At 45.2% G+C, this 20766-nt stretch overlaps 1 protein-coding gene across 4 annotated transcripts in view; it reads left to right on the top strand.

The window, feature by feature from the left end:
• Positions 1–20766, top strand: part of ENPP2 (ectonucleotide pyrophosphatase/phosphodiesterase 2) — a 1757842-nt gene that overhangs the window by 1270288 nt on the left and 466788 nt on the right. For all 4 annotated transcript variants that reach the window (XM_069621550.1, XM_069621549.1, XM_069621547.1 and 1 more), the window contains exon 13: positions 18086–18211. In XM_069621550.1, the coding sequence (XP_069477651.1) occupies positions 18086–18211 (126 nt within the window). The remainder of the gene's footprint in view (positions 1–18085; positions 18212–20766) is intronic.

The raw sequence follows: 20766 nt of genomic DNA, 5'->3' as shown, positions 1-20766 counted from the left end.
CTAAGACAGTAGGGAGAGTGGGGGTCGTGGGACATTTCTTTCTGCTTCTAAGAATGCCTTTCTCTTTCACCTCCCCTTTCCTGCGGTGTCGTTATCACTTTTAATTGTAACCTCAGCTATGGAGAGGACTCCATTTAGATTTTGCCCACGCTGTAAGGGCAAATTCACATGGAAAGATAAGCACAAGCGGTGTAACCGTTGCTTACCCCTTGACCACAACGAGGACGGCTGTGCGGCCTGTAAACTTCTTTGCCCAAAAACTTTAAAGGACCGCAGGGTCAAGAGGTGGGCAGCCTACGCTATGTCTAGAGCTGATTCCTCACTCGCTGCCGCCGAGTGTGACGAAGACGGTGATAACCCAACCTCTGTTTCGGAGGTTGTAGACCTCTCTAAGGAGCGTACCCGCTCCTCAGCGTCTGTCCCCGGCCCTGACAAGTTCGGCTCACGCCCTACTTATGGGGATGAACACCACAGCGACACTGACGAACACAGAAAACATAAACATAAGCACACAACCCACGGCACTTCTTCGACGAAGAAAGCCCTAGCGCCAACGGAGACGTCGGGCCCACCGGCATCCTCCACTGACCGTAAGGGTCGCAAGCCCTCCCCCCCACCGCAGATGTGACTAGGGACTGGGCTACCTGCAGACAAGGGCGCTACCACCAAAACGCCAGGCGACGCGCCTTGTAAGAGTGCGACCATCGCCGAAAGAGACTCGGCACCGCCCAGCACGACGCCAGACGAACCCTCGATGGAGAAATTAATCGTCGAGAGCTTGGCTCGTATAGTTTCCACTGACAGCCAGAGACGGACGGCGAGTGATACGCCGAAACCCGATCACAAGGTCAGGGAGACGTCGAGAATGCCGAAAGGCCCTAGTCTACGAGATGGTTTCTCAGAAGGCGAAGGGACTTGATCCTCGACGTTATGGGACAGATCTAGACGGCTACAGGCAGAGGAGCCTCCTTTTTCGCTTCCAGGCCGTTCTGGGTTACCACATTGGATATTTGAGAGATTCCAATCATGTATGGACAAGCTGGATAGATTTATGTCCACTCCTGAACATAAAACACTCAAGAGGCCAAGGGAGGTACTTCATGAGGACCCCAGTGCTAAATATCCTAGATATTTGACCCCCTTCAAATGGAGACTAATACTTATGACCTCACTGAAGAAGACTCTCACTTCCAAGAGGATGAGGAGTTCTTAAATAGTGAAGATCAACAGAACCTCGAAGAAGAAGGTTTTGAGGAAAACCCTGACATGGTTGGGGGGGGAGGGCTTCGAAGAAGACCCAGATGAAGGTGGCTCACAGCCTTGGCAGTCCCCAACAGCGTCTACAGATCCTGAACCTTTCCTCTCCTCAAACCACACTGGTCAGGAACCCATCACCTATAGATGACCAAACCCCTTTCAACGTGCTACTACGGAAAGCAGCAGCGCACTTTGAAATTGAGACTGGGGAAATTACTCCCGATATTGATTTTGTAGAAAAATCATTAAGGAAAAACCTCCCACTAGCCAGACCATGCCCCTCCTCGCCTCAGTTAAGAGACAAATCATCCCATCGCTGTCTACACCTGCGTTGGTTAAGAGGGGTCAACCCTAGAATTGAAAAACTGTTTACTCCCTCTCCTTCGGACCCATTATACATTAAGGGTCACTCAATACCAGATTCCTTGGTGGTAACTACCACAAGGAAAAGGGCAGGGATTCAGCTATCAACTAGCGAAGCACCCCCGGCCAAGGAAGGAAAAACTCTACACCCTGGGTAAGAGAATTACAGCCTTGGCAGCTTTTTCCACCAGAATTGCCAATAATACCTTACTGGCAAGTTATGCTGATGCCCAATGGGGAAAGTTACGCCAAGACCTCGAGGAAGTCCCTTAGCCCTCAAGAACTTGCTTGTTAACCACTGTAACAGAAGGAAATGTGGTTAACCAGAGCATCATTAAAAACACATTTGATGCTGCAGAAACGGCTTGCCGTTCTTTAGTCCAGGGGATACTTCTGAAGCGTCATGTCTGGCTTTGCAACTCAGGTTTTAAGCCAGAAACCCAGGCGCCACTCATTAATAAACCAAAAGAGGATTCTAACCTCTTGGGAAAGTGGTGGACGACCACTGGAGACCGCAAAGAAGGATTTCGACACCCTAAAGACTTTAGACCAGATCTAAAGGCTTCCCAATAAGCGAGGATTCAGCAACAAATGCTTTTTTCGAGGCCAACGTCAACAACAGCAACAACAGCAGTACACTGCAGGCAACTGGTCCTCTACTCAGGGAACCAGTGGCCAATACACTAAAAGAGGGCAACGCCGTGGCAAGGGTAGAGGTCTGGGCCCCACTTCCAGAGGTTCCCCAGCTACCAACACCAAATGACCCGAAGGTTCGGGTCCCCTCCCATGCATCGCCGGTCGGGGGCCGGTTAACATCTTTCCTACCAGCATGGGAGGGAATAACATCAGAACACTGGGTATTGTCAACTATAGCCCGCGGTTACTGCCTAGAATTCAGTCGGTCCCCTACGTACAGACCCCCAAGGGGACGACGCCTATCACCGGAGCACCTCGCCATCTTTCTTCAAGAAGTGGAACTGCTGCTACTAAAAGGAGCAATAGAGGTCGTGCCTCTATCACAGGTAACAGAAGGTACTTATTCAGTGTACTTCCTTGTACCCAAAAAGGACTTGACCATGCGCCCTGTATTAGATCTGCGCCCAGCGAACAAATTTGTCAAACCTCAAAATTTTTGCCTGGTGACCTTACAGGAAGTAATCCCCCTGCTTTCACAGGGAGATTACATGACAACACTGGACATGAAAGATGCATACTTTCATATTTTAATGTTGCCAGCGCACAGAAAATACCTCAGGCGCATGATAGAGGGTAAGCACTACCACTTCAGAGTGCTACCCTTCGGCATAGCGTCAGCGCCAAGGGTATTCACAAAAGTACTGGCAGTGGCAGCGGCCCACCTGCGCAGGTTGTCCATCCCAGTATACCCTTACCTCGACGATTGGCTTATAACAGGGGATTCTTAAGAGACATGCTTCCCAAATACCCAAAAGACTGTAGACCTTTTGTTAAAACTGGGCTTCTCCATCAACGAGAAGAAGTCCAGCCTAGACCCCAGCCAGATCAAACAATTCCTAGGGGCTCTAATTCGAACAAAGGATGGCCTCGTCTTCCCCTTCAATGAGAGGGTCCAAAATATGCTGTTTCAGATCCGTCAATATGTGGCCGGTCAAGAGGTGAGGGGTACGCAAAGCATTTTTTGCTAGGAATGATGGCGTCATGTAGATATTTGGTACCTCACGCGCGCCTGCGCCCAATGCAAGAGTGGCTCAACAGCCAGTGGTGTCAGGCCAGCGGACAATGGGACGAGCTAGTGGTGGTCTCGCAGGCCTTGGTTCTCTTGCTACGGTGGTGGTCTAAGGAAAACCTTGTAATAGGGAAACCATTCACCACCCCCGCAGTGGAAGCCACTCTAACCACAGACTCATCCCTCACAGGATGGGGGGCCTCACCTATCCCATCAGACTACACATGGAGTTTGGACTCCGAGTGTAGCGTCCAAACACATAAACTTGCTGGAACTGCTAGCGGTCTTCAAAGCACAGAAGGCTTTCCAGGCACACCTGCAAGGGAAGACAGTGATGGTCCTCGCAGACAGCACCACAGCCATGTACTACCTGAACAAGCCAGGGGGCACGCACTCTCCAGGACTGTCCAAGCTGTCCCAGAACATCTGGAAGTGGGCTCTCAAACACATGTTCCTGTTGTCACAACATGTACCAGGGGAACTCAATCTGCTATCAGACAAACTCAGCAGAGACTTCTCTCTGCCCTCAGAGTACGAATGGCGGTTACGAGAAGACATTGTCTTCGACGTTTTCACACAATGGGGATTCCCAGAAATAGATCTGTTCGCAACTCTGGAGAACTCCCAATGCCAAGATTACGCCTCCAGGTACCCCCAGAACCGATCCAAGGGGAACGGTCTCTGGATAACATGGTCAGGGAAATTTGTTTACGCTCGCCTCCTCGAAACTCCGCCCCCCCCCCCCCCCCCCCGGCCGACTCCACTTCTCAACAAAATAGTGCACAAGATGCACCAGGATCCAATCATCATGATACTAGTGGCCCCTGTGTGGGCCCGGCAGCCATGGTTCGCTCACCTGATGGAGATGTCTCTATCTCCACCGGTGAAACTACCCTGCCCGTACAACATGGAAGACAATACACCCATGCCTACAGACCATGAACTTAGCAGCCTGGCTCCTGAGGTCATAGAATTTGGACATTTACAGCTCCCTCAAAGATGCATGGACATTTTTAGGGAGGCTAGAAAACCTAACACACGTTACTGCTATTCTAGCAAGTGGAAGAGATTTGTCATCTGGTGTAGAGGTAAGAGCATCAACCCCGTTGACTGCTCTCCCACACAGATTATTTACCTGACTCACTTATTAGACTCAGGATTGGTCTTTAATTCTATTAAAGTTCATCTAGCTGCACATTCTGCATACAGCACTTCTCAACACAAAGTGTCATGGTGGAAAGTCCCAGTTATTAAAGCCTTCATGGAGGGAGTAAAGAGGATACACACTCCTATAGCTAACCCAGCTCCCGGTTGGGACCTAAATGTGGTACTTACCAGGCTTATGGGCTCACCCTTTGAACCCATGCACAAAGCATCCCTTAAGAACCTCACTCTTAAAACTGCTTTCTTAATAGCGATCACCTCCATTAGGAGAGTGAGTGAACTGCAAGCGCGCTCTATGCTAGACCCCTTTGTAACAGTTCACAAGGATAAGGTGGTTCTATGCACACATCCTAGGTTTGCACCAAAATGTATTTCTAAATTCCATGTCAACCAGTCAATAGAACTACCAACGTTCTTTCAAAACCCTTCAAATTTGGGAGAAAGGAGCCTGCATACACTGGATGTGCGCAGAGCCTTCATGTTTTATATGGAAAGAACTAAACCTCTGAGAAAGACTAATCAGTTTTTTGTCTCAGTGGCAGCAGAAAGAGAAGGAGATGCAGTTTCAAAATCCACTATATCTAGATGGATTGTCCAATGCATCACTCTCTGTTACACTCTTGCTAAGAGAAAACTACCCTTCAAGCCGAGAGCACATTCTACTCGAGGCACTGGGGCTTCCATAGCATTAATTGCAAATGTCCCTCTTGAGTCCATTTGCAAAGCGGCAACCTGGAGTTCTGTACACACCGTTACAAAACACTACTGTCTAGATACCCACTCTAGATCTGATACCCAGGTGGGACAAGCACTATTAAGACATCTTTTTTCTACTGTTCCTTCTCACAACCCACCTCCAATTCCGGGTACTGCTCGCTAGTCTATGCACAGCATGTGATTCTAAGCAGATTAACAAACATCAGAAGACCATGCATTACTTACCGTAAAAGCATTTCTGATGGTTGCATCTGCTTAGATTCACATGCGCCCACCCTTCCTCCCCGCTCGGATGGAAGGAACATAATACACATCCTTTATCTCTCTCTTTTCTGTACTCACTCACGTCTAATAGGCTCCCTCAGGGCAGAAAAAATACAAACAGAGGGACCTTGACGCGTGAGGGATTGTGGGTACGTCACTATAGGGATAGTGTTACAGACACGCCTTGTCGACGTCCCCTTTTCGACTACGAAAAACAAAATGCAATACTCTGCAGTGACCACTGGATGTCGAACTATGCACTGCATGTGAATCTAAGCAGATACAACCATCAGAAATCTTTTACGGTAAGTAATGCATTGTCTTCTCTTTTGAATTCTTGTATTTTTACATTGCACATAGCATCTTACAATGCAGTACATAAGTGATACTTTTGTATCACCTAGCTTTTTACACCGAGGATTTTTGGTTGCTTCCATATGTGCCTAAAGACAAGCTAGTGGCAGCACTTGCATGTTTACTGTTTTTCTTTCTTTTTGGTGTGCACATTCGCGTTTACGGCGAATTGCTAATAAATAAGCATAGTGCCCTATAATGACAGTGCAACAAGATTTTCGCTTGCGCGTTGGCCATATTGTAGTTTGGCCTTGTTGCTGCCTTCTCGGGTCAGGAAAGTCCTTAATAAGGTCATGCACTTCCCTGTGAAAGCTGCTGCTTTTGATGTGTGTGTGTGTCTGTCTATCTGTCCATCTACTGCTACTATCTATTCCCAGTCCACATCACTGTGGATGGAAAGTCTGCTACTGGGGTATATGTGAAACCAGTAGTTGTCCCTGATTGAACTACTATTGGCTGTTTGAAGAGTGCAGATCCTTGCCAATTGTGGGCTTGGACTCACTTCCAGGTCAGATTTTGGATAACAGGAGGACTTCTGCAGCTATTCTTGAGATTTTGTTTGTAGCCAAGAATCTCTCAAAAAACAACAGTCTGTTGATGACTCAAAGACAACTTCTGAAGTGGTTCCGTATCCCTTCCAGTGTCCAGCCCAGCAAGGCCCTGCTCCTCTGCCTGGTCTCCGAAGATCCTGAGCGGTGCTTCAACCCTTGGATTAATGGGACCATCTAGCCCTTAAGAGCCTTTGGATGCGTCAGACTGCCCGGTTGTCTGACCAGCTCTTTCGTGGGCTAGCTCGCCAGAAGCGTTGCTGTTCCGTGATAGAGGCCAGATCTTTGGTGGTCGACAGTTTGTGCCAGACGTCGCTTTCTCCCCGGATTCCAGCTTCCTAACTTCAAGGGAACCTGTCCTGGAGCAGCTGCTGTGACCTCGACTGGAAGGACACCTATCATCCCCTGCAAATGGTGATCGTCACTGGTACTTCCTGTGCCTTCCTCTATCCTGTGAAGTGTCGGAAGGAGGCCTGCACTATTGGATTCTGCATTTCTGCTCCCCATGAGGTCCTCCTGTTTTATACCCCCCCTACCTCCCTTCCTAGTGGGACTATTGGGTAGTGGTGGCACCTCCCTAGCCTCATGGGAAAGGGCTCCCCCACATGGGAAAAGTGATGACACCATGTGAATCGTACAAACTCGTACCGGTGAGAAGGACAAGGACCCATTGATCTTAGATTTTGGACTTCTCAATTTAGGGTATACTTGTGGTTTGGTTTCCACCATTTACGGCATCCAACTTGCTTACCTGCTTTGCTTGATTAAGTTATCTGATGTTTATTAAGTGAACCTACTGGTGTTTGTATATATTTGTATTATGAGGTGTACAGCTTTCCTTTCTTTGCTTTGTGTTCATTTTTATGGGAGACTTCCATAAGACTATCCGTGCTGAGACACTGTCTCCTTATGGATTTTTGGTCTTTTAACAACTACACACGTTACCCTAAAGTATTCTTATATCTTTTCCTGTTGTAACATTTGGGTTACAAATACAATGTGGCCAGGATGGGTTGGAGATGGTGGCTGTTTTCTTATCATGTTTTGAACATTTTACTCATGCACTTGTGCATCTAAGAGTGGCTGGCACTCGGAGATGGCCATAGAATGAGACTTTTGCTTGTCCTTTGGTAATATTGTTATTTGGCCTTCTTCCTGCAGTCTGAGGGCCAGAATTTGCTTATATGGAATGCCCTTTACCAGGGAAAGCTGCTGCTTTCATGAGCTTTGGAGTGGTCTGCGTGTGTGGCCAGATATTTGGGCTTTGACTGTCTGGCCCCAGTAAAGGTGCCTGAATGTCTTTTTCTGGACGGAATGTGTGGCCGTTGGAAATCCACTGCCAGTTCGAATGGCGCAGATCCTTGTACCTGGGCGAGCTTCCAGTCCAGATCTTCGATAAAAAGGACTCCTGCAGACATGCCGCAGATCATTGCTGGAGAAAATACCCCAATGAAGAAGAGCAGCCTGTTGACAACCCGAAGATGACTCCTGCAGCTGACCCACAGCAACTCCAGTGAAGTACTGGTGAAGCCCTCCTCCTCTGCCTAATCTCCAGAAGACTGTTGTTGATGCATCAGCCCCTGGACCGGTGGCTGCTTGAGGATCTGTGCTTTCTGAACCTTCAGAAGTGTCCCTGGACCAACCGGTGGACTGACCAGTTCTCACCTGGGCTGTCTGGCTGCAGTCATCGCTGTTACAATATGCATCCTGGAGAATCTTCAGCTTGTACTACAAAACATACACTCCTGCATTTTCAACCAGAACCGTCCTGCATTTTCAACCAGAACTGTCTTGCAACAACAGGAGGCAGGGCCTGTTCCTTTCTTCGTCCATTGAAGATCGCCCGTCGATACCCAACTGTTGTGACTCTTGCTGCAGTCAGTCTTCTTCATAAAGGTGTCCTGAGGTTGTGTGCTCTGCAGAAGTCTTGATCTTTCCTTGCTGGGTGTTCAAGCTGGAAGGTTCCTGGAAGCGAGATTCAAGCACTGCGACCAACCAAAACAAAATCTTGAGCCCGAAAGTGACCTGAGCACCCGCGACCTCTGGGCCTTCCTCACCTGGACCAAGCACAGAAGACTATATGCCCAATGGATTCTGGAACCTCAGCAGTGGTCTCTGGAGAAATCGGAGTAAGGGGGAGGTAAGTTAACATACCTGTTTCTTTTCCCCCATCTCACTCTGTCCTGAGTTTGGTTGATAGAAACCTGGTCAAGGATCCCTTCCTAGGCCTATCCTCGTGTATGGGATTGAGTTGGTACTTACCTGAACTTAACTTACCTTTTTGAACTTTGAACGATGCCAGTAGTTACGATTCAATCACATAGTAAACCTACCTGTAAAGTATAACTTTGAAGCGGATGACCTTAGGGCATAGGGCCCTAAACCATCTTGGGGCTGGACTTACTAAGGTTTGGGGAACTGTTTTATGGTTACTCTAAAGTGATTCTAATGAACTTTTGAAGTCCAAGCTTGAAGATGAATTGAGCCTTGTTCCCAAAATTCACAGGGTACAACACAATGTTTATCACAGCTATGAGTTCTCTTTAAAATGGATGCAACGGTTTGTATTTATTTATTTTTCATTTGTATAGCGCACACAAACCCTGAGGCATGAGGGCGCTGATCCGGTCACATGGGGCTCGTGAGAAGGCCAATGCTTAGTTAACATTATGAAGTTATCATACAGGCATGAATACATAGAATACAGTGAGATAGAGATCAGGTGAACTGAACAGTTGTGTTTTTAGGGCTTTGCGGAAAGCCCAATAGCATTCCTCAGCCCTCCATGTGGGGGCCAGGGCATTCCAATGCTTCGCAGCGAAGACTGGGAAGCTAGACCCTCCTGATTTGACGGATTGAATTTAGGTAGGGCCAGCCTATGCGTATATGGGGCTCTGGTGGGCCTACTAAATTGGACTCTGGTGATTCTTTTTCACAGGGTATGGTGGGGATGTGTTGGAGAGGCATTTGAGTGTGATGGAGAGGATCTTGAACAGGATTCGCTTGTTGACAGGTACCCAGTGAACTGCTTTGCGTGCAGCAGAAATGTGGTCAGATCCTGGGATGTTGATTTTTGTGCATTATTCTGGATCATTTGGAGTTTTGTTATGTTATGGGCAAAATTGCCTGTGAACAAGTCGTTGCAGTAATCAAGCGTAAAGCCCACCACTGCATGGGTGATTGTTAGACAGTTGTCACTTTTGAGGTAGAGTCTGGCTGCGTTGGAGTTTCTTTGAGTAGGCAGCGGCAGAGGAGATAGCATTGACTTGTCTATTTAGGGAGAGAGTGGCGTCTAGGTGCATTCACAGGTGTTTTTACAGCGGGGGAGACTAGGATCACTCAGCCATCTATGCTGAAGGCTTCGTATTGTGGGTCCAGTTTGATTTTGTGTTTTTCATCATTGAGACATAGGCCGTGGGTTGCCATCCAGGCTTGGATGGTGGCATAGGTGGTGAGGGAGGCTCAGTCTTTGAGGTACGAGCCGATAAGGGGGAGGAGAATTTGCGTGTCTTCGGCATAGTTGGTGTAGGCTATGCCGAGCAAGTCGAGGTGGTCGAAGAGGGGCTTGTTGAATATGTTGTAGAGTGTTGGCGAGACACAGGAGCCTTGAGGGACCCCACAGTTAATGGAGGAAGGTGGGACACTGGCATTTTCAGCAAAGACTTTCATTATCCTTCCTTGGAGGAAGGAGGCAACCCAGCATGCAGCTTATTTGGAGGATTTGGTTTTTCAGGTCCAGCAGTGCTGATTCAGTGCCGTGGAAGCCCTTGGAAGCCCGACTGTCACATCGTGTGTGCGCGGCGCAAACCGCCTAGCTGGTCTTCTCTAAGAGTGTGACTAGCACTTTAATTGTGATGCACTTAACTCTTATCATAATGAGCTAATATTTAGTATAGGCCTATGCAGATTTAAAATGCATTTTCATCTATTTTGTGAAAAATAATAAAATTAAAACAGTATTTTTATTTAAAAACTTCTCTTGTTGGTTTGATCTGTCAAGTCCTTGTCTGGGTTCTTTTCTATTTTAGTCTGCTTTAATCTTATGCACTTTTTTGTATTTGTTCCGCTTGACATGACTATTGTTTGAATATTGTTATTGCTTCCCCTCTGTCAGCGATGAAAGGGAAACCCATCCTTTGCTTTCCTGAAAAGCGTGAAGTGCGTCAGATTTTTGGAAACGCCCGCCATCTTGGATTCACGGGTAGCAGCCGGTGTCCGCAGACATCGATGTAAAAACATATTAAAAAACACAACATTGCACTTGTCAAACTTATCAAGTAATCTCTGGGGAGGTGGGGGGTGATGAGGATGGAATGGGATATGGCTGCAAGAAGCAAAAAAATAATGTTTTTTTTTGTAAACGTCCACGAACAGTCCGGATGTTCACGAACAGTCCTGTGAAGATTGCGGACACCTCTGCATTACAGGTTTGGTGAAAAGCAGTTCTTGGATGGCTTATAACTTTGGCACCAATTAAACTGCATGAAATGTTGCATTTATACTCTTGACTTGATTCCAAATGAGTCTGCAAAGTTTGGTGGGATACTGTCAAGACGGGGCGAAATTAGAGGAGGGGTCCCAAAATAATATACAGGTTTATAAATGAGGTGCCATTTAATGAATCTACACTTAAGTTGGGGAACTGCTAATAGATCTAGGTATAAATGCTTTTGCGAAGTTTGGTGGGATTTTGTAAAGAGGGGGCAAAATTAGAGGGGGGTCCCAAAATATTGTGAAGGCTTATAAATGTGATGCAATTTTATGAATCTACACAAGTTTTCAAAAAGATTTTAGATCTAGATATAAATGTTTTCTTAAACTCTGAATGGATTTTGTCAAGTGGGGGCTAGGTTATATGACTATTGTATGTGCATACATTTGACACTTTTGATAAAATAAGGCATGTGTGGATTTCTAGCAAACTTGTGCAAGGAGCATTGGCAAGGATCTGAAAGTGTGGTTTTGCAAATGTGCTGTGTTTTATTTTTGAACATGTCTCATAATGTAGGTACAAAAAATAATGATATACCTTTTTGGTGACTGAGGTATAGACAGTAGCCGTGGGCAGTGGCCAGATTGTCCGGGTCATGGAATAAGGTCATGATATGGACAATCTGGCTACTGGCCATGACCACATGGGACAACACATGGCGTTAAAGTGGCCATGTCCACCTGGGACCGGCTTTGTGGTAAAGTTGTTAGAACTTGGGATAGGCTTGAAAGGGAAGAAAAATGTGCTCTTAGTAATTTGGTCATAGGGTTTTTTTCTTCGCCTTCTGCAGGCTGCCATGGAAAGTGAAGACGGGCCCTGTCTGGAACCCCCCCTTGCCTTTCCATGGTGGCCATCTTGGAGAAGGATTTTCCTTCCTACACTGGGACGCTGGAAGAAAAATCCTTTTTTAGCACCCCGGGTTCCCGCTTTGGGAACCTAGTGTGCTAATGGCCTTCATCCCTCATTGCAGGGGCTGGAATGGGGGAATAATGTTCCAAAGACCTCGTTATCCACCCTCGCTTCGCTTGGGCTGCTGGGCCGGTATCCACCGTTCCAGTCCCTGGAACGGGGATGAACGCCACAATATTCCCATTACCATAACACAAAATGCAAATGGAAATGGTGGAAAATCTTATTGAGTCTATGTACTTTACTGAGAAATGTAAAGTAGTTGGAGTCTATAAGTTTTTTTTTGCTTCTATTTTTTAGCTGTGAACGGTGGTTCCTAAAGGAACATTTCTTTAGTTGTTTTCAGATGTATATTTTTTTGGCAGGGGAGCTTAGAATGAAAGTTGGGGAGGGAAATGAGGGAAGAGGCACCAAACTTTAATATAGAGGGACAGGTGGACAGGAGAAAAAATGTTGCACGTGTGTTATTTCTAAGGTAGGGGCAGTGTTTCTCATGCTCCTCGATTAGAGCTTCAAAAGCACTTCAAAAGTGCTTCCCTCTGCAGAATGTTTTGTTGTAGTATGTACAGAGGACTGTTGTCTTTGAAAAAAATGGATCAAGAGCCTCTTTTGTTGCTTACAAGGTAGCTGATGGGATTTTGTGTCCCACAGAAGTAGGCTGTGCGGTTACAGTATTGGTTGAGGAAGATGAGGTGGAGGAAGACAGCCTCCTACTTGTTAAGAAAGGAACAACCTTTCTGAGAGCATTGCCGTTATTGGATTTGGTGTGGCAGCACATGGAGGTGGTCCCGTAGGACTACTGTCCACGGAGTCCGCGACTGAATACAAAGTTGCACTCAGTGCATTTTACTTTGGTAGCTTTGGCCTTTGGTACATTCCCAACAGTGGTAAAGAACTGCCACACCCATGATTCTCTCTGGGTGCTAGAGGTAGGCACTTTCTCTACCACATCTTCTTGGTCCTCTTCATTGTCTAGGAAGTACTGCACTTTTTTTGTTTGGAAGGTGCTCCAGCTCTTGGTGTTGGTGGCTGTTGGGGAGGAGGGATGGCATTAGCTGATGCCATTTTTAAGATGAATAGCAGTTTTGCTGAAATGTTTCCAAGTATGTACTGTGTACTAGATTGTTAATGGATACTGAGTAGGAATAGGTGTAGGAGCTGTGCAAGAGACATTTTGAAGTTGAACGTTCCTAGATCAGTAGAAAATGCAGTTCCGACTGTCTGCGAAGCACAGATCTTCTTGCCATGCATCATCATGCCGCGTGCCAGCGTATGGTCATGTCGCACTGTCCGGAAGGTGCGCAATGAAGTCAGATGTTCGTAGACGTCTGCGGATGCGAAATCTGTTGAAATAGTTGCAAAAAGTGTATAGAAGAGGTAAAAATGATGCTTGGTGGAAAATGGCAGAGTTTTAAGGTGACACTTTGTAAATTGGACACAAATATTGCTATATTGGTTAAGTATGATATTAGTAAGTTGTAAGAAAAAGCATGTACTGGTAAAAACCCATGAAATTCACTGAAAAAACTTTGTTAAAGGGACGTTATGGTTAAGTTGCACAAATACAAACCTATGAAATTCAATGAAAAAACTTTGTTAAAGGGACCTTATGGTTAAAAGTAAAACCGAAAAACCCCAGAAATTGACCAGTTATGGTAAGCTAAGCAACCATAACTCGCGCCACCACCGTGCACTGCTAAGACGAACACTGAGGACATCAAAGATGACATCACAAATGTCATTGTTGACCTCACATGTGAAATTAATTTTGATGAGTCCCTTCAAGGGGTTGAGTTTATATTGTTGGTAACAAGATGTCAGGGGTTATCAGGAGACCTATCATGAACTACTTAATCTATTAAAGAATGTACTCCTCTAAAATCATTGTATTGGAGTGTTGTTGTTAATACACAAACCTAATCATAGGCAATGACTGCAGCATGCACCATAAAAATACAATATTTCGGATAGTACAATAATGAATGCTACCTTATCAGAGCTTTGAGTAATGTTAAACATGTAATAACTAGCTATAAATTCAAGACTTACAACACCTGTGCTAGTACAAACAATACATCTGAAGAACCACAATGCATACTAATCAGAGGCACATACAGGGAAACTAAAGTAAGGAAGGAAGAAACTGCATCATCAGAAAATGTTAATAACATTAAACTTTATCTTCATGAATCCAAATGAATTGTGTGTTTGAGGCCTGCTCATTTCATGTGCACCATGAGCTGAGACCAAACCCTAAGGAAAGTACTTTAAGAACATATGACAAGGTTAACGTCTAGATATATAGCACCTTTTCAATTTTAATATTCTGACTGTCGGTGAACAAAACCACCTGGCCTATATATATTGGTGAACAAAAACAAGTGGTGAAGATATGTGATTCCATCTTTGATGTCCTGGGTGTTAGTCTTAGCAGTGCCTGGTGGTGGCGCAAGTTATGGTTGCTTAGCTTACCATAACTGGCAAATTTCTGCGGTATTTCGGTTTTACCTGTAACCATAACGTCCCTTTAACAAAGTTTTTTTTCATTGAATTTCAAAGGTTTTTATTAGTGTAACTTAACCATGACGTCCCTTTAACAAAGTTTTTTCATTTAATATATAATGTGTGATATATTGTTTTTATTTACCTTACCTGTGATAATGTTATGCTTGGTGTGTTCCGAGATGCCTACTAAATAATTGTATTTTCATATACTTACTTACTTGAATTATTGGTGGTGGTCTGTGTGGACTCATTGTAGCCCTAGACCACCCTAGCACTTTTTTGCTGAGACTAAACCTTGACTGCTCATTCACCTGCCTTGAATGCTGTGGCGAGTCAGAAGAAGCACAGACTTACTTTTTACATGTGTAATATTTTATTAAAGTAAAGCGATAAGGCCTATCTTTACCTATCCCTATGGGTGGTTCCTACCTATGTTATTAACTAAGGTGCTCGTCAGTCAGTCTTGAATGTTCAAAAGGAATATATCTGCTGTCCAAAACTAACCTTTTCTGACCTTTCCACTATGAAAACTAACTTTGGTCTGGAGAATGACTTCCTTCGCCTGAGGGGTACTTCTTGTATTAGTCTTTTTAGTATGTAATCCCCAAATAGTCTCTTGTGACTTCTTGGATCAAACTCTCAGTTCCATAATTGGGTTATTGGGCTTTCTCTCTTGGGTTTCTATTATTAGTTCTCCTATCTTGTCTGGGGTTCTCAGCGTAGCCTTGAAAGTTAACTGGGCTTTGTTGGGCTTTACTGATTCAATTGCCTACTGTTATGACTGACTCTGTCGTTGGGTTCAAACATAAAGGATACTCTGGATGCTGTCAGGTACTCTTCACTGTTACTTTAATTGGATATTTTCTGTTGCAATCAGATTACATCAGCGGAATCAGGATAAGAGCCCACTGGCTCCCACCAGGCAGGCTTACATCTTCCAACTGCCTCCTTTAGAACCTATTCATCTACAAACATTCCAACCCCACATTCCATACTCAGCCTACATTCCAAAGATGACATCAGTCCAAGCACCTCATACATACAGGAATGAAGACCAACCCTAACATCTACTTTATCTGATCTCATTCTCTAACCTCTTTTCCGTAACTTGCTTCCTCTTCAAGCTTATATTTATTATGTACAGGATGTCGTTACTTTCCCCTTTTCCCAAGGTATTTTATCCATTCTTCTCTTGTCTCATTATTTAGCTGCTCCACAGTTCTTTATCTAAAGTTACAACACTTGTTCTTGCTCTGTTTCAGACTTTCTATTGAAACGAGTTATCTGTATGCTATAATGATCAACTTGGTTTTCCTTGGCATCCCGTTCTCCCTGTTGCCTTCAGTAGGAGAAAGTCTTTGGCAGCCACCTTCCCTGGAGACACTATTTTCGGTTCATGGACCGCCCACTCCTTTTCTTCTTCGCCGATGCTCTACTTGTGGTGCCCTGCCTCTTGAGGGTGTCCCAGTCCTCTGTTGCATGACCGTACACCATGCAGCCTTCTCGTGCTGGTGATATTGGCGATGTTGCCTGGACCTGTGGTCCACCGCGGATTCCCATCTGTCGTCCTGCCACCATCTACTGAGCACCCGCCCTTCTGTTGTCTTGAGCTTCGGATTTACTAGAGCTCTGGCATACCGTATTGCAAAGTTAAGCGAGTTTGAAACGTGCAGGGTTCCGGGGTTTCCTTCTCTGCCAAGATTGACGTAGCTAGGGGCCTTCCCCAGCTGACATATGTGTTTTTCTCTCTCTCTTCTCTCTGAAGGTACATTTATCCACAAACTCATCTTTGTGGACTGGGCATGCTGATTTAAAGAGACATGACCTTTTTTTATTAGATAGCAGGATCTATTAAGAGTTTCTTCATCCCAGTTTTGATACTTCTGTTTCTGGAATTGTAGTTTTTTGTCCCAGTCTTGGCATTTCATTTTGTCTGGTATTGTAAAACACCCCATGTAGGCCATATTGGAACACCCTAGTGGGGTTTCCACAATCCTGATTGGTCAATCTACGGACTATACGAAATGGTATAGCCCACAGATTGATTATAGCCCGGTGTTTAATTGATCCTGGTTACCGACGCCCATTAAACACTTACCGCCTTGCATTCAATGAAAGTGTTTGTCTTCATGAATGTCCCATTCCGGAACTAGTTGCTGGGGAAAAGTGAACGCCAAAAATACTTTTGTTTTCATCAGTGCGAGCGTGACTGACGTAGCCCCTTCACGCAAAGGTAAGGAAATGAAAGCTTAATGTTTAAGCTCTGGCAATCATTTATGTGACACATTGCTGTGTGAGCAGACCTAACATAGCTCAGCGCCCCTTCACGAAAGTTTACTAAATGAAAGCTTTCTTTTAAACTCCCGTAACACTATCTGCCGCATTGTTGTCCGAGCATATATAAAGTGTCCTCTCAACAAAACTAAAGGAAACCTTTCTTTTCGGCTCCACATAGTGCAATACAAGCGCTGCAAACGAGGAAACAAACACCTACAAACCAAAGTAAGCAATCATTACGTAGTGCCCACCTACTGAATGTTAATTATACACTCGTTTTTGTGATATAAATGGTTCTATTTTATATTTACATTTAAAACAACTAACTTTGTCCCTGCATTGCTCTACCTTATTAAAAGCTACTCACACATGCAGTTGCTTTCCATAATTAAACACTCCACCCCAATGGTAATTACCTCCCACTGCCCTATAAAAAAAGCATCAACCAAAATAACACCTGTAGAGTAGCAGCATTCACTTGATACTCCTATCTGTGTGTACGTTTACTACAATGACCGAAACTAAAATAAATATTTTTCTTTAAAAAACTACCCTTTCCACGCTCTAACACATTTCCCAAGAATAAAAATTAATTTCGGAGGCATTCATCAGTCTATCTTTTTTTCAAATTTAATTAAACACTGAGGGTGTTCTAATAGCTTTATAGACCTGCAGCTCCAGCAGTACTGGGCCTTATGATCCCTCATACCGCGATATAAACCCTTGCTTTGCTCAGGCCAACTCTGTCTTCAGGGCCTGTAATGCCCAGTACGGCCCTCGCTGTAGGTATATAAAGCTATAGTATGCACCACTTGAGGGACAGAAATGGGAGTCATTGTCCCCTAGGGGAGTCTCTCCCGGTCTCTTCTGGTAATGTCCAACTTGCCTCTACCCCTCGGAATGGTTTTGTAGAGCGGTCTTACCTCCCTAGCCTCACATGGGGGGTGGGGAGACTCCCCCTTGGGGAAAAGGGACGAATTCCTCACTTCGTCACACTGCTCATCCACCTTCCTTGTTTTCTCATCCTCCCACCTACCTTCATTGGGTTTAGGCTAATCTCTCAGTTTCTTCCCTGTTAACCATAAATAGTGTGTCCTCCGAAGATCCTCCACTCGGGGGCAGATTTCAAAATTCCATCTGAACACTGTCCTAACACTAAAATGACGCGCCTGGTTTTCCTTTGGGACTTCACCACACCAGGTAAGAGGGTTTAGCAGGCCCCTGAAAATACTGTGCAGTCTTAGTGTTCATGCCATTAGCTGAATAATTCTGATTGTCCGGAATACAGATCTGCATCCAATAATCGCCACAAGAAAACCACAAAAGCTAATGCTTGATTAGGAAAACAGGCTAATGTGTGGGTGAAACATGCAGAATGCCTCTTTAAGCATTCTTTTTACTTTATTTGCCAACACGAGAATAAGCCTGTAGGTGTGCCACTGCAGTTTTATTTTAGATTTTATTTATTTAAATAAGACCTTTGATGCAAAAGCAGAAATGTCTATATTGTTTTTTAATTTTTATTTACAGGAATGGAAGATGCCTCTTGTGAAAGAACTGAATTCTTGAGTAACTATTTATCGAATGTGGACGATATCTATTTGGTGCCTGGGTGCTTGGGACGAATTCGTCCAAGAAATAGTAACAACGCCAAATGTAAGTTGATTTTCAACACATTGTTGCTAAGCTGATGCATGAAAGGAGGAGAAATTACTTACCAGTAATGTTGTTTGTATGGATTCTTCTCCCACAGATTCCTCATCTCGATAGATCGTGATCCAGCGTCAGCTGCTCACAAATAATGTAGACTAGGGGCGTAATGCTGCCCGATATCGTCGATGACGACGCCCTCGTATACGGCCACACTCTTCCTCAATTGGGTGTGACTTCAGTTATCGTATAAAAGGATGCACTAGGCCCCCATAACTCAGTTCCCCACTTTTCCCCCCTGTGCTCCACGAGATGAAACCTGAAGAACAATGGCAGCATAGGCATCCAACTACCGCTGCCCAAAACGTTGCACTCTGCTCCACATGTCAACGCACACAGAAACTCGACAGCAGAATGCGATTACGACTATGGACTTCCAAGTGGGGTAGGCTGGGAGGTGATGAAGAATCTGTGGAAGAAGAATCCATAGAAAGAACATTACTGTTAAGTAATTTCTCCTTAAATGGATTGCATACTCCCACAGATTCCTCATCTTCATATACTCCCAAAGCATGAGCTATGCTGGAGGAAGGTTGGAAGTTGAACCAAGAAGCTCTGCCGTTGCACGGGCCAAGTCTAAGCTGTAATGCTTGGAAAACTTGTGCAGCGAGGACCACGTTGCTGCATGACAAATATCCCTGACCAGCACTCCCCTCTGAGGAAGCCGCAACACCTCTAGTAGAGTGAGCCCTAAGCCCTGCTGGGTCCTCCTTGCCTGCGGACTGATAACATTCCGAAATGGACAGCACTATCCACATCGAGATAGTTTGCTTTGTGACTGCACGTCCCAACTTGTTTTGTGAAATCGCGACAAACTGGTTCTCCTTCCCTAAGGAGCCCGTTCTGGCTAGGTAGAAACTCAGTGCCCTCTCCTCGTCCTTAGAAGGATGGGGTGGAGGGTAACATTCTGGGAGGTCTAAACTCTGGCCCAGGTGGCATTTAGACACCACCTATGGCATAAAGCCAAGCCAAACCTTCTGGGAGACATTCTCGTTAAACAACAAAAAGGGAGTTTTATTAGAGAGTGCCTGCAATTCTCTGACCCTTCTAGCGTATGTGATTTCCACTAAAAAGAATACAACGTCTCAAATGGAGCCGCCATAAGAAAAGTCAGGACTAGATTCAGATCCCAGCCTGGGACCACAAAAACCAAAGGAGGGAAGAAATTAACAAGACACTTCCAAAACTGTGCCACCACAAGAATCGTAAAGAAGGAACCCTGGTCTGGCAGCGTCAAAAAAATTGACAAGAGCAGCCAGCCTTTCACCGTGACCACTTGCAGACCCTATTTGGCTAGGGCAAAAAAAAAACTCCCATCACTGATGAAATAGGGCACGACGTGGGGGGGGGGTCACAAACTTTCTCCATCTGCATGCATACAGGGAACTAGTGGAAGGTCTCCGGGCAGCGACAGCACCTCTAGTACATCCTCATCGTGGCCCAAGTCTTCGTAGCTCAGCCTCTCAAGAACCACACATGCAAGCTAAGAGGGCCCTAGCACATTGCCCCCCAACTGAGACAAGAGGTTTGGCCTCCGACAAAGCCGAGAGGTGGGCATACAGCCAGTTCCAGGAGATCGGGTTCCATGTCCTCTTTACCCAGTCGCGGGTGATGATCAGCTGAGCCCAAAATCTCTGCAACCTTCTTTGAGAGGTCAGAAATGAGTCAGACACAGGTATTCATATCGTCAAGTAAAGACATTTATTAAAGCAAAATCGGTTGGGAAACTGACTAACTGGCCCTATTATAAGAGGCATTTCTGTACCTAAAAATCTAGATTAAGTATCAGTCTGTCAGGAAGTCCGCAACTGAAAAGCCTTCCTAGTGTCCAAAACGTCCTATCTTGACCATCACACTAAAACAAAACAAAGGGTGCAAGGAAATGTATTTTTCTTGATGTTAGCAAAAGTGTTGCAAAAACAAAATGTAATAATGACCCCAATAAAAAGGTTTCTAGAAGTTAGATACCCTTAGTTCTAGGGGGTGGTTCCCTTCCCCTGGTTTCTCTATTGGGATGGCAAAAGTCCCACTTTAATTAGTCAGTTCCTTTGTTTCTTCACTGGGCTCTGTGATGAATCCTCAGACTCCCTGCCTAAAGTCTCCTCCCAATTGGCATGGGGAAGGCAGCTGCAAACTGATCCTAACCCGGTGGTATTAGCTGGGACGATCACCTGGGAGGAGAAGGGCCAGAGCGGAGGGAGATGACTCTGTTGGGATAAACGCAGAATGTGGCTTCTGCAGAAGGGGAGATTTATGATGCTATAATGTTTAATGGCTTGCTGTCAGAGTAAGGCTTCTCTTCTTAATCCTACCCTCTTTGTTGGTAGTGAAAATCATTATGATCAACATGAGAAGAAAATGTATGGAAAGTAAAGCATTGAAGCCTTGACTTCCAATAAAATTAATTGTCCCTTAAATCTGGACTAATCAATCCATCTCGAATCCCTTGCTAAAGGTGTGCTTACTAAAAAGGAAGACTATTTGTGAAACAAAAAGAATGC

The sequence above is a fragment of the Ambystoma mexicanum genome, chromosome 5q (assembly GCF_040938575.1).
Source record: "Ambystoma mexicanum isolate Mex_15411 chromosome 5q, UKY_AmexF1_1, whole genome shotgun sequence".
Lineage (NCBI taxonomy): Eukaryota > Metazoa > Chordata > Amphibia > Caudata > Ambystomatidae > Ambystoma > Ambystoma mexicanum.
This window is presented reverse-complemented; position numbering and strand designations above follow the sequence as displayed.